This window comes from Cricetulus griseus, chromosome 8 (assembly GCF_003668045.3).
Source record: "Cricetulus griseus strain 17A/GY chromosome 8, alternate assembly CriGri-PICRH-1.0, whole genome shotgun sequence".
Lineage (NCBI taxonomy): Eukaryota > Metazoa > Chordata > Mammalia > Rodentia > Cricetidae > Cricetulus > Cricetulus griseus.
Window position 1 is genome coordinate 47,204,092 of NC_048601.1, and position 15,555 is coordinate 47,219,646.

At 38.4% G+C, this 15,555-nt stretch overlaps 1 protein-coding gene across 1 annotated transcript in view; it reads right to left on the reverse strand.

Annotated features, from left to right (window-relative positions):
* Positions 1 to 1,689: 1,689 nt before the first annotated feature.
* Tafa1 (TAFA chemokine like family member 1) overlaps positions 1,690 to 15,555 on the reverse strand; it is a 533,571-nt gene continuing 519,705 nt past the window's right edge. Inside the window, exons 3-4 of the mRNA XM_035448721.1 lie at positions 12,416 to 12,540; positions 1,690 to 4,559 (exon numbers count right to left, since the gene is read on the reverse strand). Of these exons, the coding sequence (XP_035304612.1) occupies positions 4,542 to 4,559; positions 12,416 to 12,540 (143 nt within the window). The 3' untranslated portion in view covers positions 1,690 to 4,541. The remainder of the gene's footprint in view (positions 4,560 to 12,415; positions 12,541 to 15,555) is intronic.

The window sequence follows — 15,555 nt, forward strand, 5'->3', positions numbered from 1 at the left end:
TAGAGATACCACTGGTGCTCCTCACTGGCACTGATAAGGCTAATTACTCATACCACTTGGTTTATGTAAAATGTTTCTGCATCTTTCTCCCTAGTCCTCCTATAATCTTCAAATTTTGTGTAGTGATACCCATCTTGCACAAATGAAAGCCCAGAGAAAGTATGCATGTTTTTCCAGGTTGTGGGTGGAAAGCAAGAACTTGATCTATTAGGTGCTTATAAAGTGAGGGCTGTTTTCAATATGTATAATGTTATGGGCCTGCAATGTGAAAGGGAGCAGATAGGTAGAAATGCAAATAAGTGAAATGGATGGCACAGAAGAGAGACCTTTAGATTTTTCAGTTTGACCCCAGTGACAAAGTCCAGGTCAGAAATCAAATAAAATTAAACACTCCCTACAGTCCAGGTAAGAATGGAGAGGGTATTTTTATGAGAAAGAAGGAATAATACATCGATTTCACAGGTGGAATGTTGTGTGCACAGCATAGAAAATCATGGGGAGGCCATTTATCATTGGCCTACATTATTTTGAGTATATATACACAAGCTTCTCAAGTCATGTGAATCTCTCAAGTTAGCAGTGCCTTTCTCTCAGCCCCCCTAATTTCCCCTTCCTACTAGTTTGGTTACTTCAAAGTTAGAGTGGATAGAAATTGAATCTGCTGTGTGTGAGTGTGTGTGCATGAGCACTGCCATGCAGTGTGTGTAGAAGCCAGAGGGCAATTTGCTGGAGTTGGGTCTTTCCTTCTACCATGTGAGTTCTGAAGATCACTAATCAGGCCTGGTAGCAAGCACTTTTATTTTCTGAGAGCCATAGCAATGGCTCAATATATATTTAAGTAAACTCACTGAAATAAACAGAATAAACAAATGGGAACCAGCTATAAGGCAATAATGTAAAGATGCTATGACAGCCAATGATGACTTAGAGCTACTTTTCAAGGGAAAAAAAATCCCACCCACAAAGCCTAAAATCACAAAATCTTTAATAGGCAATTTAGTGTGTGAGAGAGTGGAGTATGAGACAGGGGGAGAGGGAGAAAGAGAGGAAGAGGGAAGGATGGAGAGAGAAAGATTGATTCTTGGCCTCTTTAATTTACTTTGAAGTATAAACATCATTCCTTTTAATCATTTTGGTACAAAGTCTGTGATTTCTAGGGAATTAGATCCCATCCCCAATGCCACTTGTCCCAAATACTCCCATTTTTAATCCTGTCTTTTATCATGTGTTCTTTTATTTAGAAAATATTTGGGAATGGCTTCAGTCTTACAATTTTGCTAAACACTAACCCTGCTTGTTTAGCTCATGTAAAAAGACATGACAAGTTCTAGTGTCAAACTAAGAGCTTTTGAAATGGAACTGCTGAACTTAATTAGTAGAGAAACTCCATGTATGGGAGGAATGGGTGATTCTACTACTATAAACAATATTTATACCCTCCATAACTTACTGTATCAGTGAGAATGACAAGGTGGCATAATATATCGCACTATAAAAATCACTGTATTGCTTTGTGAAAGAACATGATTTAATCGAGAAAAGATGTAGGCTGTGTGTTGGTGAAAGCACTTGTCACTCCATGCTGGAAAATGCCGAGTAGTCAACTTCCCAATGAGTTTTCGGAGTCAATGAATAGGTAAAACCAAGAACCCCAAAATGTCAACAAATAAACTTGACTCACTTCAAAAATCTCCGAACAAGCTTCACTTTCTCTTTTATCAAGAACAGAACTCTGGCTGGAACTTTGTATATATATTCCAATTATGTTACTACATTTTTCATGGTACATGGGGCACAATCTTAAAATTGATATTAGTCATACACACTGATCTCTTTATTACCATATTCATGTGATAAAATTTTGTGCACCATAAATGTGCAGGCTCAGTAGGCAGATGGTAGCAACTGAATTCCCCAAATTTGAACAAGTTAAATTTAAACACAATTTGATGGTTCACACATTTGTGTAAGGGGCTTGGATGAATCCAAATTGAATTTGACATTTACAAATATTTGCACTGTCTTATTGGATGGCTGCCTGATTCTGATGTGGTTTCTTTCTGTAGGTGTCTTCAAGGGATGCTACTGCATGGATCCATGGATAGGAGTGAGCTAAAGGATGTAGCCTTTGAGGCTAGCTCTTACATTGAGTTAGAGCTCCTGGAGCTTCACATACTATGTGTGTTAGCAGAATTGTCTTACAAAGAAAGTTTTTGCAAATTGAAGAGCCTGCTTTCTTCTCATTGGATTTTCATCTGTTATCAAAGTTAGTAGAAGAAGACTCCATGGGACTCTAATGTCAGAGCTAAGTCTACCCTTTGGAGAACATGACACTACAACAGCATTTGCAGCTTGATTTATTTATTTATTTTTGTTTCAAACCTGACTTTCTTGTTCTAGTCTTCCTTGATGCTGTACTGTCTTTTGTTGTGTTAAAGGCCCTGCCAAATTCTCTGCCAAACACTTCTATTTTAGTTTTATTCCTTAAATATATAATTCTTAGGGTCCATGGTTTTGATTTTAATATGAATTTGGCAGATGAAAAGTAGTTTTTTTTTAAGTATATTGTTTGGCACTTGAATATGTACTGTAAAACTCAGGAAGGACTTCTGGAATGAATTTTTTTCTTTTGTTTTGGGGAAGGAGTCTAATCTGTATTCCAGGCTGACTTTGAACTCTCAATCCTCCCATTCCCATCTTTCAAGTGCTGGGATCTTAAGTAATGGCTATCAATCACTAGCCACTACACCTGGGTACTGGTATGAATTTTATGTTCCCTTTTTAGCAAATAACCACAGAATTGTTTGGAAGTCTCCATTTTACAGTCAAGATTCTATTTTATCCTGAGATGATGTTTACAGGCCTTCAAGATACAGAATCAAATTTTCTGGTTAGAAGTTCACACATTCAATCAAACTTCAGGCTATCTGTGTAGAGTTCCCGAAGTTTTTCAAGTTTTTCTTGAGGTTTGATACTAATAGGTCCAGATCCAGGGAACGCAGTGCTGTTGACTTAGGAAGAGGCACTAACAACACAGATGCCAGAGAATAAATTTGGGAGAAAACAAAATACATCTGCTCCTCTGAGATGACATGGTAACAGGAGTAAAAAATTCGATGAAAACTCTCCCCAGGAAAACTAGACCTTAAGTAGATGTTTACTCTTAGCTCAGTAACTCCAAAAGGACAGGGAAAATGACTTTTTTTGTGGGGTGGGTGGTTAAGCCCCATGTATATCATCAGAATGACCTACAGGAAGCCCTGAAATTGTCATCGGATATTTCAGTATGATCATGTTAATGAATTTCTAGGTTTCAAAAGATTATTTTTGGAAACCATAGTTTCAAAGACCTTTTGGCTAACTACAGACATAGCAGGGTATTCTTGTGGTTTGGTTAAAGCATAGTCTGTAAAACTAAATGGCAGACACAGAGGACAAGTGGGTTAAGAAAGAAGTTATTTACCACTTTAATAGGGCTGTCCAACATTTGGTCACACAGATCATGGGGAAACCTAATTGCTTTCATAGCCTTCCTATCTCACCAGAGGAGATTCAAATACTCTAGGAAAAAGCAAATCAAACATAGAAAGAGGTGCCATGATAAGACTCATCACTACAGCACTACGCAGTTAACAATGCCAGACTTTGGATTTAATCAGAGGATACGTCTGCAGTCTAGGACAGCTATACAAAGCCCTAAAACATTGTATTTACAGGACTTATAAATATAGGGATCTACAACCTACCACCCTGCCAGAGTCTTATAGTGTGGAGGGGCATCTCCCTCAAGAATCCTCATTTGCTTATCTGTGGAAAAGCTAGGAGTTCTAAAAATATTTTCCTGGAAGAGGTTAGAACGGTTATTGTATATCAATTGAATATAAAGTATGGTTATGTAAGCCAAGCTTGCATGCTAATATTGCACAGGATAGAAAGCAATAAAACAAGACGATGAGCTTCCTTGGGTCACCAGGTAGAAACAGAGAGAAGCTCTTGACTCAGTATTGTTAGAATGCCTCAGATTCCAGGAGTCCGCCTGCAACTGGCTTTCCAGGGAGAGTGCCATGTTGGATTCTCACACGGGCATGTATCTTCCTCACCGAGAGAAAAAGAAATGGCAAACAAAACAAAACCGACCAAACATCCAAAACTGAAAGGGATACACCAGCCACCTCACACCGTGGTACTGTTCATTTCTTGAAGAGAATATATAATATTTCAAAATATTATATATACATATATTTCAAATGGTACAAAGTAACAGTAGTTCCAAGTTAGAAGACAGTTGATCGTTCTTCATGATCCTCCAAATTTCACTGAGAAAACTCATTTTTAAGCCATTTTTCCATGATGTTGCCAGGGAATCCCGATTCTTCTTATGGGACACTTTGTTTCACAGAGTAAATGCACTGTGATTATCTGGTAATCAGCCAAAGTGCAAATATGAGATCCATTTGGTTTGCAAGTATGTAAGATATTTCAAATCCTCACAATATATTTTCCACAGGTTATTTTTCCTATTTATATAACGAATGCTTCTGTTAGGTTCTTGGGTGAATCTGAAACCAAAGAAAGAAAAAAGAAATTTCAGCAAGAAAAGTAAGAAATAAAGGCATAGAGAAATGTGTTTATGCAGAACATGGGGATGCATTTAATTTATTGTGTTGCTTTATTTGAGTGGTTCTCAATTGATGCTCAAAACACATGGACAGGTTCTCTGTATTTCCATAAATCCATTAGGCTCCTCTGTGTCAAAACTGAGGAGAAAGATTCTTAGAGAAATGTCTATCTAGAACTAGCTTCATGGGGATCAACTGCTATCAAATTCCATGGGTTCTGCACTAATAAAGGTCCCACAGTTGGTTTATTTCCTTGTTGCTGCTGCCTTAAATTTCCTAATAAATTTTTAATGAGGACTTTGCATTTTCTTGTTGCACAGGGTCATGCAAATTATGTGATCAATCTCTGTCCCCATGGTGAGAATTTGAAGTAATCATCTCATGGCCTTGTGTAGTTGTCCTGTTACAAGCCACTGAGGAGTGGCCATTGGAAAACTCATTGCCTAGATTAGTCCATGTATGTGGAGGAACAGAGGAATGCCTTTATAAGATGAGGAACTATTATATCCAATGATGAGTGTTAACTGGAATCAAGAACATGTCACCTAATCCATATCAGCAAGAACCCAAAGACTCAAATATTAAGGACATATGCAAGCTCAAGGAACCATGGCTGAGAACATGAACAAGGACTCTTGCAGGGAGAAACCAGTTTGAGGAAATAAGCTATTGTTCTTTGTTATCTCAATGTCTTGTGATGTTGGGTCCAAACCAAGGGTCTTGTGCATATCAGGGTATCATGCAGGTACATTCCAAGCCCTGTTAATTCTTTATAGCTTTGGAAAATGACCCCTTTGAGTTCAGGAGTACAAGTTAATTCTAATCTTTCAGAGTTACATAGAACAATAATAAAATTTTACACTGAAATATTGCACGGTCCAGGTGCAGAATTATATGGGAATTTTTCATAAATGTGTTTTGAATTCCTTGCTTACAAATAAAGAGATATTTTAAAGCATTGTTTCCTTTATTTTAATAGTGGACATAACCTTTGGTTGACAGTGTCTTCTTTTCCATCACAAATGGGATAAAGTAACATTCACCAAACTTAATTGAAATTGCCTTTCTGTCATCTCTATCTTTCCTCCATACCCCAACATGGAAGACTGGGGATTCTGCCTTGTTGCCATCAAATCCTGGAGACATTAACCCATTCAAATTGAACACCACAGGCTTACCTGTACTTTCTGAATAAAATAGTGATTGAGTTTATTGCTTCTGGGCAACTGTCACTCTGTCAAATGATTCATATCCCTTCCTGCAATTATCTGACTCTTGGCCAGCTCCATGTTTAATGCCTCTCCCTTTTCTTTCAACTGCTTTCTCATTTAGACAGAAATTTGATATTGCTTATTTGATGGTTGGTATCTTCCTCTCCCTCCTTTTCTATATTTCAGATATTGAGTGTAAATCAGAAGTGTAAAGCCATAGTCTCTCAAAACATTTTAGTTCTGGTAGAATTTTAGTGAAGAAGCCAGAAGGTGTCAAAACTGGTATCCCACTCTTTCTTAAATATAAAAAAGTTGGGATAATTAGAATGGGCATATATTGCCAAATTCAAAGTCACCATCAGAGGGAGAGACCAAGAGAGCATGAACAAAGGACCATGGGTTTGTGTTGGCCAGTCACAGAAACAGTGACTAGACAATATGGCTATTAGGCTTTGTTGTATAATTTAAAGTCCAATAACTCCTCTCTTAAGTGAAAAAAAAAACCCTAACTTTAGAAGACATACTAATTGTTGTTTTCCCCCACTGGTTTGAAGCAAATCCACCGTTGATTGATTTTTCCCAAGGAAATCAATCAGACTACATTTTTGCAATCTTCATCCTTTTGTTTTTCTTTCCAATTGACTATAATTTTCTCTAAATTTCATCCCTTTCCCTTTAATATCTTCAAAATGCTTGACATTCTATTTTCAGATGTAGTTAGTATACTATTGTAAAATAACTTGTTTCCTCTGTGGGGAATTCTGCTCTTCTAAATCAGGCCATTGTGCTGTCTTTGTGAGGTACATGGGTACAGCCTCACCAACATTTCTAGGCTTTATTTGATATATTATTTTAAATAAAAGAAGTGTTAAGAAATATCTGGAGATAGATCCATATCTATCGCCATGCACAAAGCTTAAGTTCAAATGGATCAAAGACCTCAACATAAATCTAGCCACACTGAACCTCTTAGAAGTGAAACTAGGAGGTACCCTCAAATGAATTGGTATATGAGACCACTTCCTGAATATAACAGCAGTAGCACAGACACTGAGATTGACAATGAATAAATGTGACCTCCTGAAACTAAGAAGCTTCTGTAGGGAAAGGACACAGTCAATAAGACAATACAGCAGTCCATAGAATGGGAAAAGACATTTACCAACCCCACATCTGACAGAAGCCTGATTTCCAAAATATACAAAGAACTCAAGAAGCTAGTCACCAAAACATCAAATAATCCAATTGAAAAGTGGGGTACAGAACTAAATAGAGAATTCTCAATAGAGGAATCTAAAATGGTTGAAAGACACATAAGAAAGTACTCAACATCCTTAGCCATCATGGAAATGCAAATCAAAACAACTCTGAGATATCATCCTGCTCCAGTCAGAATGGCTAAAATCAAAAAACGCCAATGACCGTTTATGCTGGAGAGGATGTGGAGAAAGTGGAACACTCCTCCACTGCTGGTGGGTGAGAGTGCAAACTTGTTCAGTCACTTTGGGAATCAGTATGGTGGTTCCTCAGGAAAATGGGAATCAGTCTACCACAAGATCCAGCAACTCCACTCTTTGACATATACCCTAAGGATGTACATTCATACAACAAGGACATCTGTTCAACTATGTTCATAGCAGCATTGGTTATAATAGCTAGAACCTAGAAGCAACCTAGATGCCCCTCTACTGAAGAATGGATAGAGAAAATGTGGTACATTTACACAATGGAGTACTACTTGAGGGGGGCAATGGAATATTAAAATTTGAAGGCAAATGGATGGAACTAGAAGAAACCATCCTGAGCAAGGTAACCCAGTCACAAAAAGACAAACATGGTTTTACTCACTCATGTATGGGTTTTAGACATAGAGCAAAGAATTACCAGCCTACAATCCATAACACCAGAGAAGCTAGGAAATAAGGAGGACCTTAAGAGAGACATACATGGTCCCCTGGGGAAGGGGAAAGGGACAAGGTCTTCTGAGATCATTAGGAGCATGGGGGAGGGGAGATGAAGACATGAGGTAGCAGGAAAATTGAGGCAGAGGAAGAATAGAGGAGAGCAAGAAAAGAGATACTATAATAGAGGGAGCCATTATAGGTTTGAAGAGAAATCTGGCACTAGGGAATGTCCAGCGATCTACAAGGATGACCCCAACTAACAATCTAATCAATAGTGGAGAGGCTACCTTAAATGCCATTCTCTAATAATGAGAGTGATGACTACCTTATATGCCATCCTAGAGCCTTCATTCAGTAGCTGATGGAAGGAGAAGCAGATACCTACAGCTAAATACTGAGCTGAACGCTGGAATCCACTTGCAGAGAGGGAGGAGTGATGAGCAAAGGGGTTAAGACCAGGCTGGTGAAATCCACAGAAACAGCTGAACTGAACAATGGGAGCTCATGGACCCCAGACTTACAGCTTGGAAACCAGCATAGGACTGTTCCAGACCCTCTGAAAGTTGATGTCAGTTTGGGGCCTCTGGTAGTGGATCATTATTTATCCCTATTATAGAAATGGATTTTTGGGAACCCACTGCACATAGAGGGATGGTTTCTCAGCTTAGCCACATGGGGAAGGGTTTAGGTCCTGCTCCAAATGATGACAGTTTTTAAGATTCCCCCATGGAAGGCCTCATCCTCCCTGGGGAGCAGAAAGAGGATGGGATAGGGGATGGGTGTGGGCAGGGGAGGAGGGGAGCGAGAGGGAACTGGGATTGACAGGTAAAAGAAGCTCGCTTCTAATTTAAATAAATAAAGAAAAAATCATTAAAAGAAAAGAAATATCTGGACTTTTAGGTAATATTTGGTCTAGTTTGGGTATTATACAACAATAAAACAATTTAATCAAGTAGCTCAACCAATGATCAAGATGGGGCAGGGTTAATGTTTGGTCATGAAGCTTTGCTTCTCCCTGAGGAAGTGTGGTACCAATGTTATTTTACTTCACACTGACTTTTCAATAACTTTTTAAACACGAGCACTTCTTTTCTATGTTGTGACTTCCAGGGATCTTCAGTCTTCTTAAGATTCATCACTCCAAATCCCTTGATAGAAAATGCTTCGCCTTATTCCACTTATTTTTTCTACCTCCTTAGTTTATACTGTCAATAAGATCCATGATTACCAAGAGTCTTTTCAGGCTTGTCCATTCTGGTTGTAGTTTAGATGATACATGGGATTTCTACTCTCCAGCTCTCTTTTAAAAAGGAACATTGGAAATCTTTCAAGTAGATCACACAGTGGAACATCTTATTAGTATTTCAGAGGCTTCCTGACGAGTCACCCCCAACCCTATTTATTTATTTATGTGGTTATGTGTACATACATGTTTTCTAGGGTGTGTAAATGGAGGCCAGAAGTTCATGTCTTTTTCTAGTACCCTACACTGTTTTTTGTTGTTGTTGTTGTTGTTGTTTTTGTTTTTGATACTGGGTCATTCATTATACCCAGAGCTCATAGATTTGGCAAGAATAATTGGCCAGCAGGGTACAGGCACGTGCCATCACAGCTTTTTTTTTTTTGCCATCATAGCTTTTATGTGGGGTTTATGGGAATCTGATTTAGCTTCTTACACTTGCACAGCATTCACTTTAGCAACTGCACCGGCTCCCTGGCCCTAGAGTTAATATTTAAACTAACAGCTTGAAAGAAGTGCTCACTTCCCATTTTAACAGTTAATAGTTTAGAGTATCTTTTAACTCTGTCTTTTTAAAGTGGGCCGTGTTCTTTTATTTTAATGTGGAGAATTTTTATTTTCAATTGACATTGCCATGCTTTACAAAAAATTTAAATGTTGACTGAGCAAGTACTTGCCAATACTGACAGAAAGAAGAAACATTGTCCTTATTCCATGAGACATTAACTGAGAATGAAGGCTAAAATCACATACACTGTCTCCAAAATCAGGAGAACAGTAAAGGACCTGTTAGGACTTAAATGAAGAGAATTTTGCATAATGAATGCATAGTGTTCTTTTTAAACCAGTTTTATATATAAGAAGAAAATAAATGGTTTCCTTTATTTTTCTTACTTCTTAGATAACAAAAAAAAATGGACTCATATGATTGAAGTCCCTCTGTGAATTAACCATTTTAAAAGATAAAATTGCTTGAGTCAATATTTGAAATAGTTAGGCATATATGTAGTTTTATGGGAAAACACACAGGAGAATATTATCTAAGAACTGTTGTTAGTCTACCACCTGCTAGAATGTGGGCTCTTGGATGAATGTCTGGGATCAATGGTTATGTTTCCTGTTTAAAGGTGTTTTTTACATCTGGGAGTTCTTGGAATCTAGCAGAGAAAAGGTGAGAGTAATGTTTGAATCATCTTAGTGTTTATAAAGCACAACTTTACCTAGTGCCCTCTTTCCCCACTCTAAATGTAGACTGGAGAATTCTCACTTGTTCACATGGTAGAACACATATACCCTCAGCTTTCAAAGCAGTATCAGCCATGGTTTATTTCTCTTGTATCCTCAGTTGCTTGTGTTGACCTCAGTACACCCTGAATGGGGCAAATAGCCACAACATCCTCAGTTACAATGAACAGGTTCTACACAAGTCTCCTTCAAGTTGGAAAGTGTCTAGGGGCACATAACAACAAACATAATGGCTAAAATAGACTCCAGAATAAAATAAAGGCCAAATTTGAATAACAGTTGGACAATTCTCAAAAAAGTAGCATAAAATATTTCTGGATGTTTACATTTTTAAATTCGTTTCATTTTTACTTTGAGTATAAAGATTCCAAAGATTCTCTGAGGTGGTATTCTTGGAATTTTCTGTATTTCCATACTGAAATAATTTGAATTGGATTAATTTTCATTAATGGGTTTTGGATTCAAATCCACTGTGAGAGCAATGGGGTCCCTTCCACAGAGGACATCAGTCATCAGTTGAAGATGGACTGAGAATTGGCATAAGACACCAAAGTGATGTATTCAAAACAAAAGTGATTGGACTCCAACTCTAATCCAGAGTAGCTTCAAGTGTTCTCATTTGTCTAGGTATCTTTCAGATAATACATAGTGATAGCCAAATCTGGCCTCCGCCATCAGCTAATTAAACAATTTCTTTTGAGGGCAAGAAACCCAAGGCAGCCTTACTTCTAGATGCTTCCTTATATAAGTGTTTAATTGCAATGAGGCAAAAAAAAATCTATGCTGAATTATTCAGAGACATGAAGATGCTTATTAATAAGCTAAGGTGGTTTAGAAATCCCTCTTTGTAGGGGAAGCTGTAGCCACGCCTACTTAGGGGCTGGCTACAGGAGTGCCTGACCATGCTTGTGAGGGGACACTTTCAGGGGACTGCGTTTCTCTTTCAGTTTCACTTTTGTACTTGCTGACAAACTGCTGCCATGCCAGCTGCCTAGGTCATTCTGTAAGTAAGGCTTTTCCCTATTAAATATCCTTGTATTTCTACCTGACTCCGTATTGGTAATTTCCCACTATACCTCTTGACCACTGGTCAAGGAATTATGGCCATTTATTGGCCACTATAGTCTACATGAATAACTATATTTGATGCACCTTTATTTTGTATATGATAACCTGATTGTTTTCATACAGTATTATGTAACTTTATTTCTGATTTCTGTACTACATAGCTGTGAAGATCACTTTTACTAATTGCAGTATGACATTGAGAAGAAAGATCATATCAAGGTTCATGATATAGTGGCTAGAATAAAAAATATGAGTCACCTTTTGTTAGAGTAAATGTTTATCATTTGTGGACTTCACAATGGTAAAGATTACTTTTAAAATGCCAAGAAATAAACACACACACACACACACACACACACACACACACACACACACACACACCACACATACACATTAACATTCTCCGGGGATAATATGCTGACAGTTGGGTGGTACACAGCATAGAATGATGCTAGCTGTTAAATATTTTCATTCCTTTGTACTAGTGGATAATAATCCCTCTTGAGCATTCAAAGCTCCACCCACCTTCTCTCCTTTAGGTGTCACATACATTCCAGCCCCTACATGGTTAATGGTTGTCCCAGAACATCATTCCTCCCTGGTATAGCACCATAACACCAATCCTAATGGGTAAGGCAATGCCACCTACAGACTTCATACTTTTTAGGAAGCTCCTGGTTTAACCAGAGAAATCAAGCAATAATGACTGACTTTACAAATCTCATTGTGCATCTCTAAAATGTCATTAAAATTCCTTTAAACATGACTGTACTTAAACATAGTCTTTTCCAGCATACTCTCTGGATGAATCAAGCAAGGCAGGTACTTAACATTCTGAGCACCAAGGTCAGAAGATGCACTCCCCACGTAACTGCCCTACTGTTGCCCACTCACTTGCTTTATTTGCAACTCTTTAACATAGATAAAGAACTACACCACACAAAAAGGTCAGGTTTTAACTCTAGCTTCTGATTCATGGGTGGACACTGGCCCGCCTAGTCCAGAGTATGTCCTGTTAAAGGAAATCTCTCCTCCTGTCCCATTCAAAGCCCTTTGACTGATGCTAATGCAAGAGCAAAGCAAGTAGCACAGTGTGAAATAGGAAGGCGATGTTTGAAGTGGACTTACTCTTGTGGTCTTAATTTTGTTGCCTGTGGCACACATCCATCCGGAATTGTCAGGGAGTGTCTTACATTCTTCTCCTTCTAGGCAGGGCTCCATCTCACACCACCATTTCCCAATCACTATGGAGGCTGTGGGAAAACAGGAAACAACTGTATTTGTACTTTGCCAAATAGCCCTGTCCTGATGCTGTGTCCCTCTGCAGATTTTAATATTCTCTGCAGCACAGTGGGTCTACTTCTATCTTCTAAGACTGGATAGGAAAGACATGTCAAGAAAACAGTATAGTACAAAATGATGCAAATATAATATATAATAATGTCACCACCCTGTTCAAATTCACCTCATAGAATTAAAGAAACAAGGAATGGGAACACTTTTGCTTTGTGTCACTCTGTCTGAGACTGGGTTTTGCTATGCAATTCTTCCTGGCCTGAAGCTTGCTATGTGGGAGACTTACTCTCAGATTTTGAGGGATTTCAACTCACTACTTTTTGTAGATCAGGCACCTTGTGCTATTTCTTGCCAGTTAGGGGGACAAAGAGCTGAGTATTCTTCAGATTGACTAACGCATTCTTTTCAGAAAGGCCAGTTTATCCACCCAGCATTAGATTTATCCCTTAGCCTAGGGCCGTGGAGAATTTCAAATCCCTAGCAAAAGAAAAAAAAAAAATGAACTGCAAGCACAGAAGCAAAGTTGTAAAGTACAAATCAAGAGTAATGATAAAGACAAGTTCATTCCTTTGCAGTCAAAGGTACAGTTGGTTTGTGTTGTGGTTTCCCTTTCATGTGTTTGATGAGCTGTAGAACTACGCTAGCCAAATCTCAGATGAAACTGTCTTTTGGGGTTATATCATGGATATATATATATATATATATATATATATATATATATATATATGTACATATATATATCAGTAATTAATACATATGAACACACACATAGCATTTTTTTTATAATGAGACTTTATAAAACAGTGGAAAACAAGCATCTGTTATCTCTGTGCTTCTTACTGTGTTAGTTCCTCAGAAATCCACCTGGGTTTGTCCCATTCACAGAGCTCAAAATAAGGGCCTGGAAAGAGGGCCTAGTGGTTAAGAGTACTTCCTGCTCTTGCTGAAAGCCTGGAGTTCAGTTCCCAGCACCCACATGATATTTCACACCTAGAGTCTATAGCTCCAGCTCTAGGGGATGCAATGTTCTCCTCTAGCTTCAAGGAGACCAGTCATGCACACAGTACACATGCATACATGCAGGTCAACACTAACATGAATAAAATAAAGATAAGTAAATCCCCCAAACAACAGCAACAAGAAACACACAGGCTCAAAATGGTAGCCATGTTTTTTGTTTGTTTGTTTTTTCATTCTAATTTTGTACTGGGCCTTCAGCTACCATCCATCTCACCACCCCCCATCTCCAGAGGTATGTCTACCATGATTTTAAGTCATAGTGATAAAGAAGCCAAACAATACTTATCAGTGTCTCAGAAGATAAATACTAAGATACAGAAAAGTAGGAACACATTAAAATTCTCCAGGCTTTCTGTGTTAACTACAGGGATTAGATTTCTACCTTAAAATTAAGTGCTATACTCACCCAAACAGCCACTTGCATTCAGATTTGCCTTCTTTCACACGTTTTTCAATTTAAAGATTTATTTATTTTTTGTTAGTGTGTATGGATATTTTGCCTGTATGCTTGTCCTTACACTATATGCATGCAGTGTACAATGAGGCCATAAGAGGACATCAGATCCTCTGGAACCAGAGTTACAGATGGTTGTGAGCTGCCTTATGGGTACAGGAGCCCAAGCCCTGTCCTCTGGAAGAGTAGCCCTTACTCCTAATTGCTGAGTCATCTCCTGCCCCATTGCATACTGCCTTTACCTCACGATTTCTCTTCCTTAGATTTCAATGTTGCTTCAGTGTTGCTTTGAATTAAATCACTGGACAGAGTTATATAGACAAAAATTATATTGTGCCTTAATAGCATGAATTTAAGAAAATTTTCAGGGGCAAATTTGCCACGTTGAATGATTTTTATTTCATGTGGAACAGACCAATGTAAATATGATGTCTACCTCAGGCATGCTAAGAAGGTATCAGAGGTCAAAGTTCATTAAGCCTTCTATCTATGCACAGGACACCATGAGTAATGATACAGACAAAAATCTTTCACAAGTTCATCGTGATGATATGAATGTCTAGTTATTTTTCTTGTGAGTATCAGTGCTCTACAACAGGCATGGAGAAGGGTGAGGTTTTTATGTCATGTGCAAAAGAATTTATCCCTGCTGATAAATAGGTAAGAGTTTTATACAAGAGAATATGAAATTCCTTCAACAAAGAGAAACAATGTCATGTTGAGAGGGAATAAAACTAATGGTAAAACTTCCACTGTAAAATGTGAGATAAAAATAAGGGTTTGCTGCTGTGTATCAAAAACTTGTAAAATGTGGTTCCCTTCAGTTGGTGTTTAACAGAAAAAATTATTCACATTTATTGTCAAAGCCATTATTTCTCCTTTAAAGCCTACCTCATATTTCCATACCACGGCCCTGAATTGAAACCACTATGAACAGACACCATCTGACCTTTGCTCTGAGGGGAGGGATGCTTTCTTGACAACCCTTTCACTGAGCATGTTGTCATGCTTTCTTTTCCCTCATGGAACCATGGTAATAACGAACACCTGGCAGTGGGGTCAGCCTGAAGTATTTGTGCCAGCTTCTGAAGGCCTGTGCTCTTTCCCTTCCTCCAGGCAGCTCGCTGTCCTCTTTGTGCTGACCTACTTTGCTATAAGCTCTACCAAGGCAGTTTCCCTTTCTCTTGGCCATTTTAATGTCTCCCCAGTAAGTGCATAGACAGACAAACAGACAACAATCTCCAAACTCCTGTAGCATCTTTAATTCAAAGCTCTAAAGAGTCACTGGCCATTATGGGGAAGGCTCTGTATGGATGGAAATGTCCTCGCATATACTTATAACAGTGAAACTTTCACACTGTGACTTCCTTTGCAGAATGAAGTTGCTGATCTGCCTTTCCTCTGTGAGTCTGGTTCATCATCCAGCACAGCCTTGTTTGATGGAGCATCCCATCACATGGGCATCTTTGTACACACATCTTCACATCCTAGGTCAAGC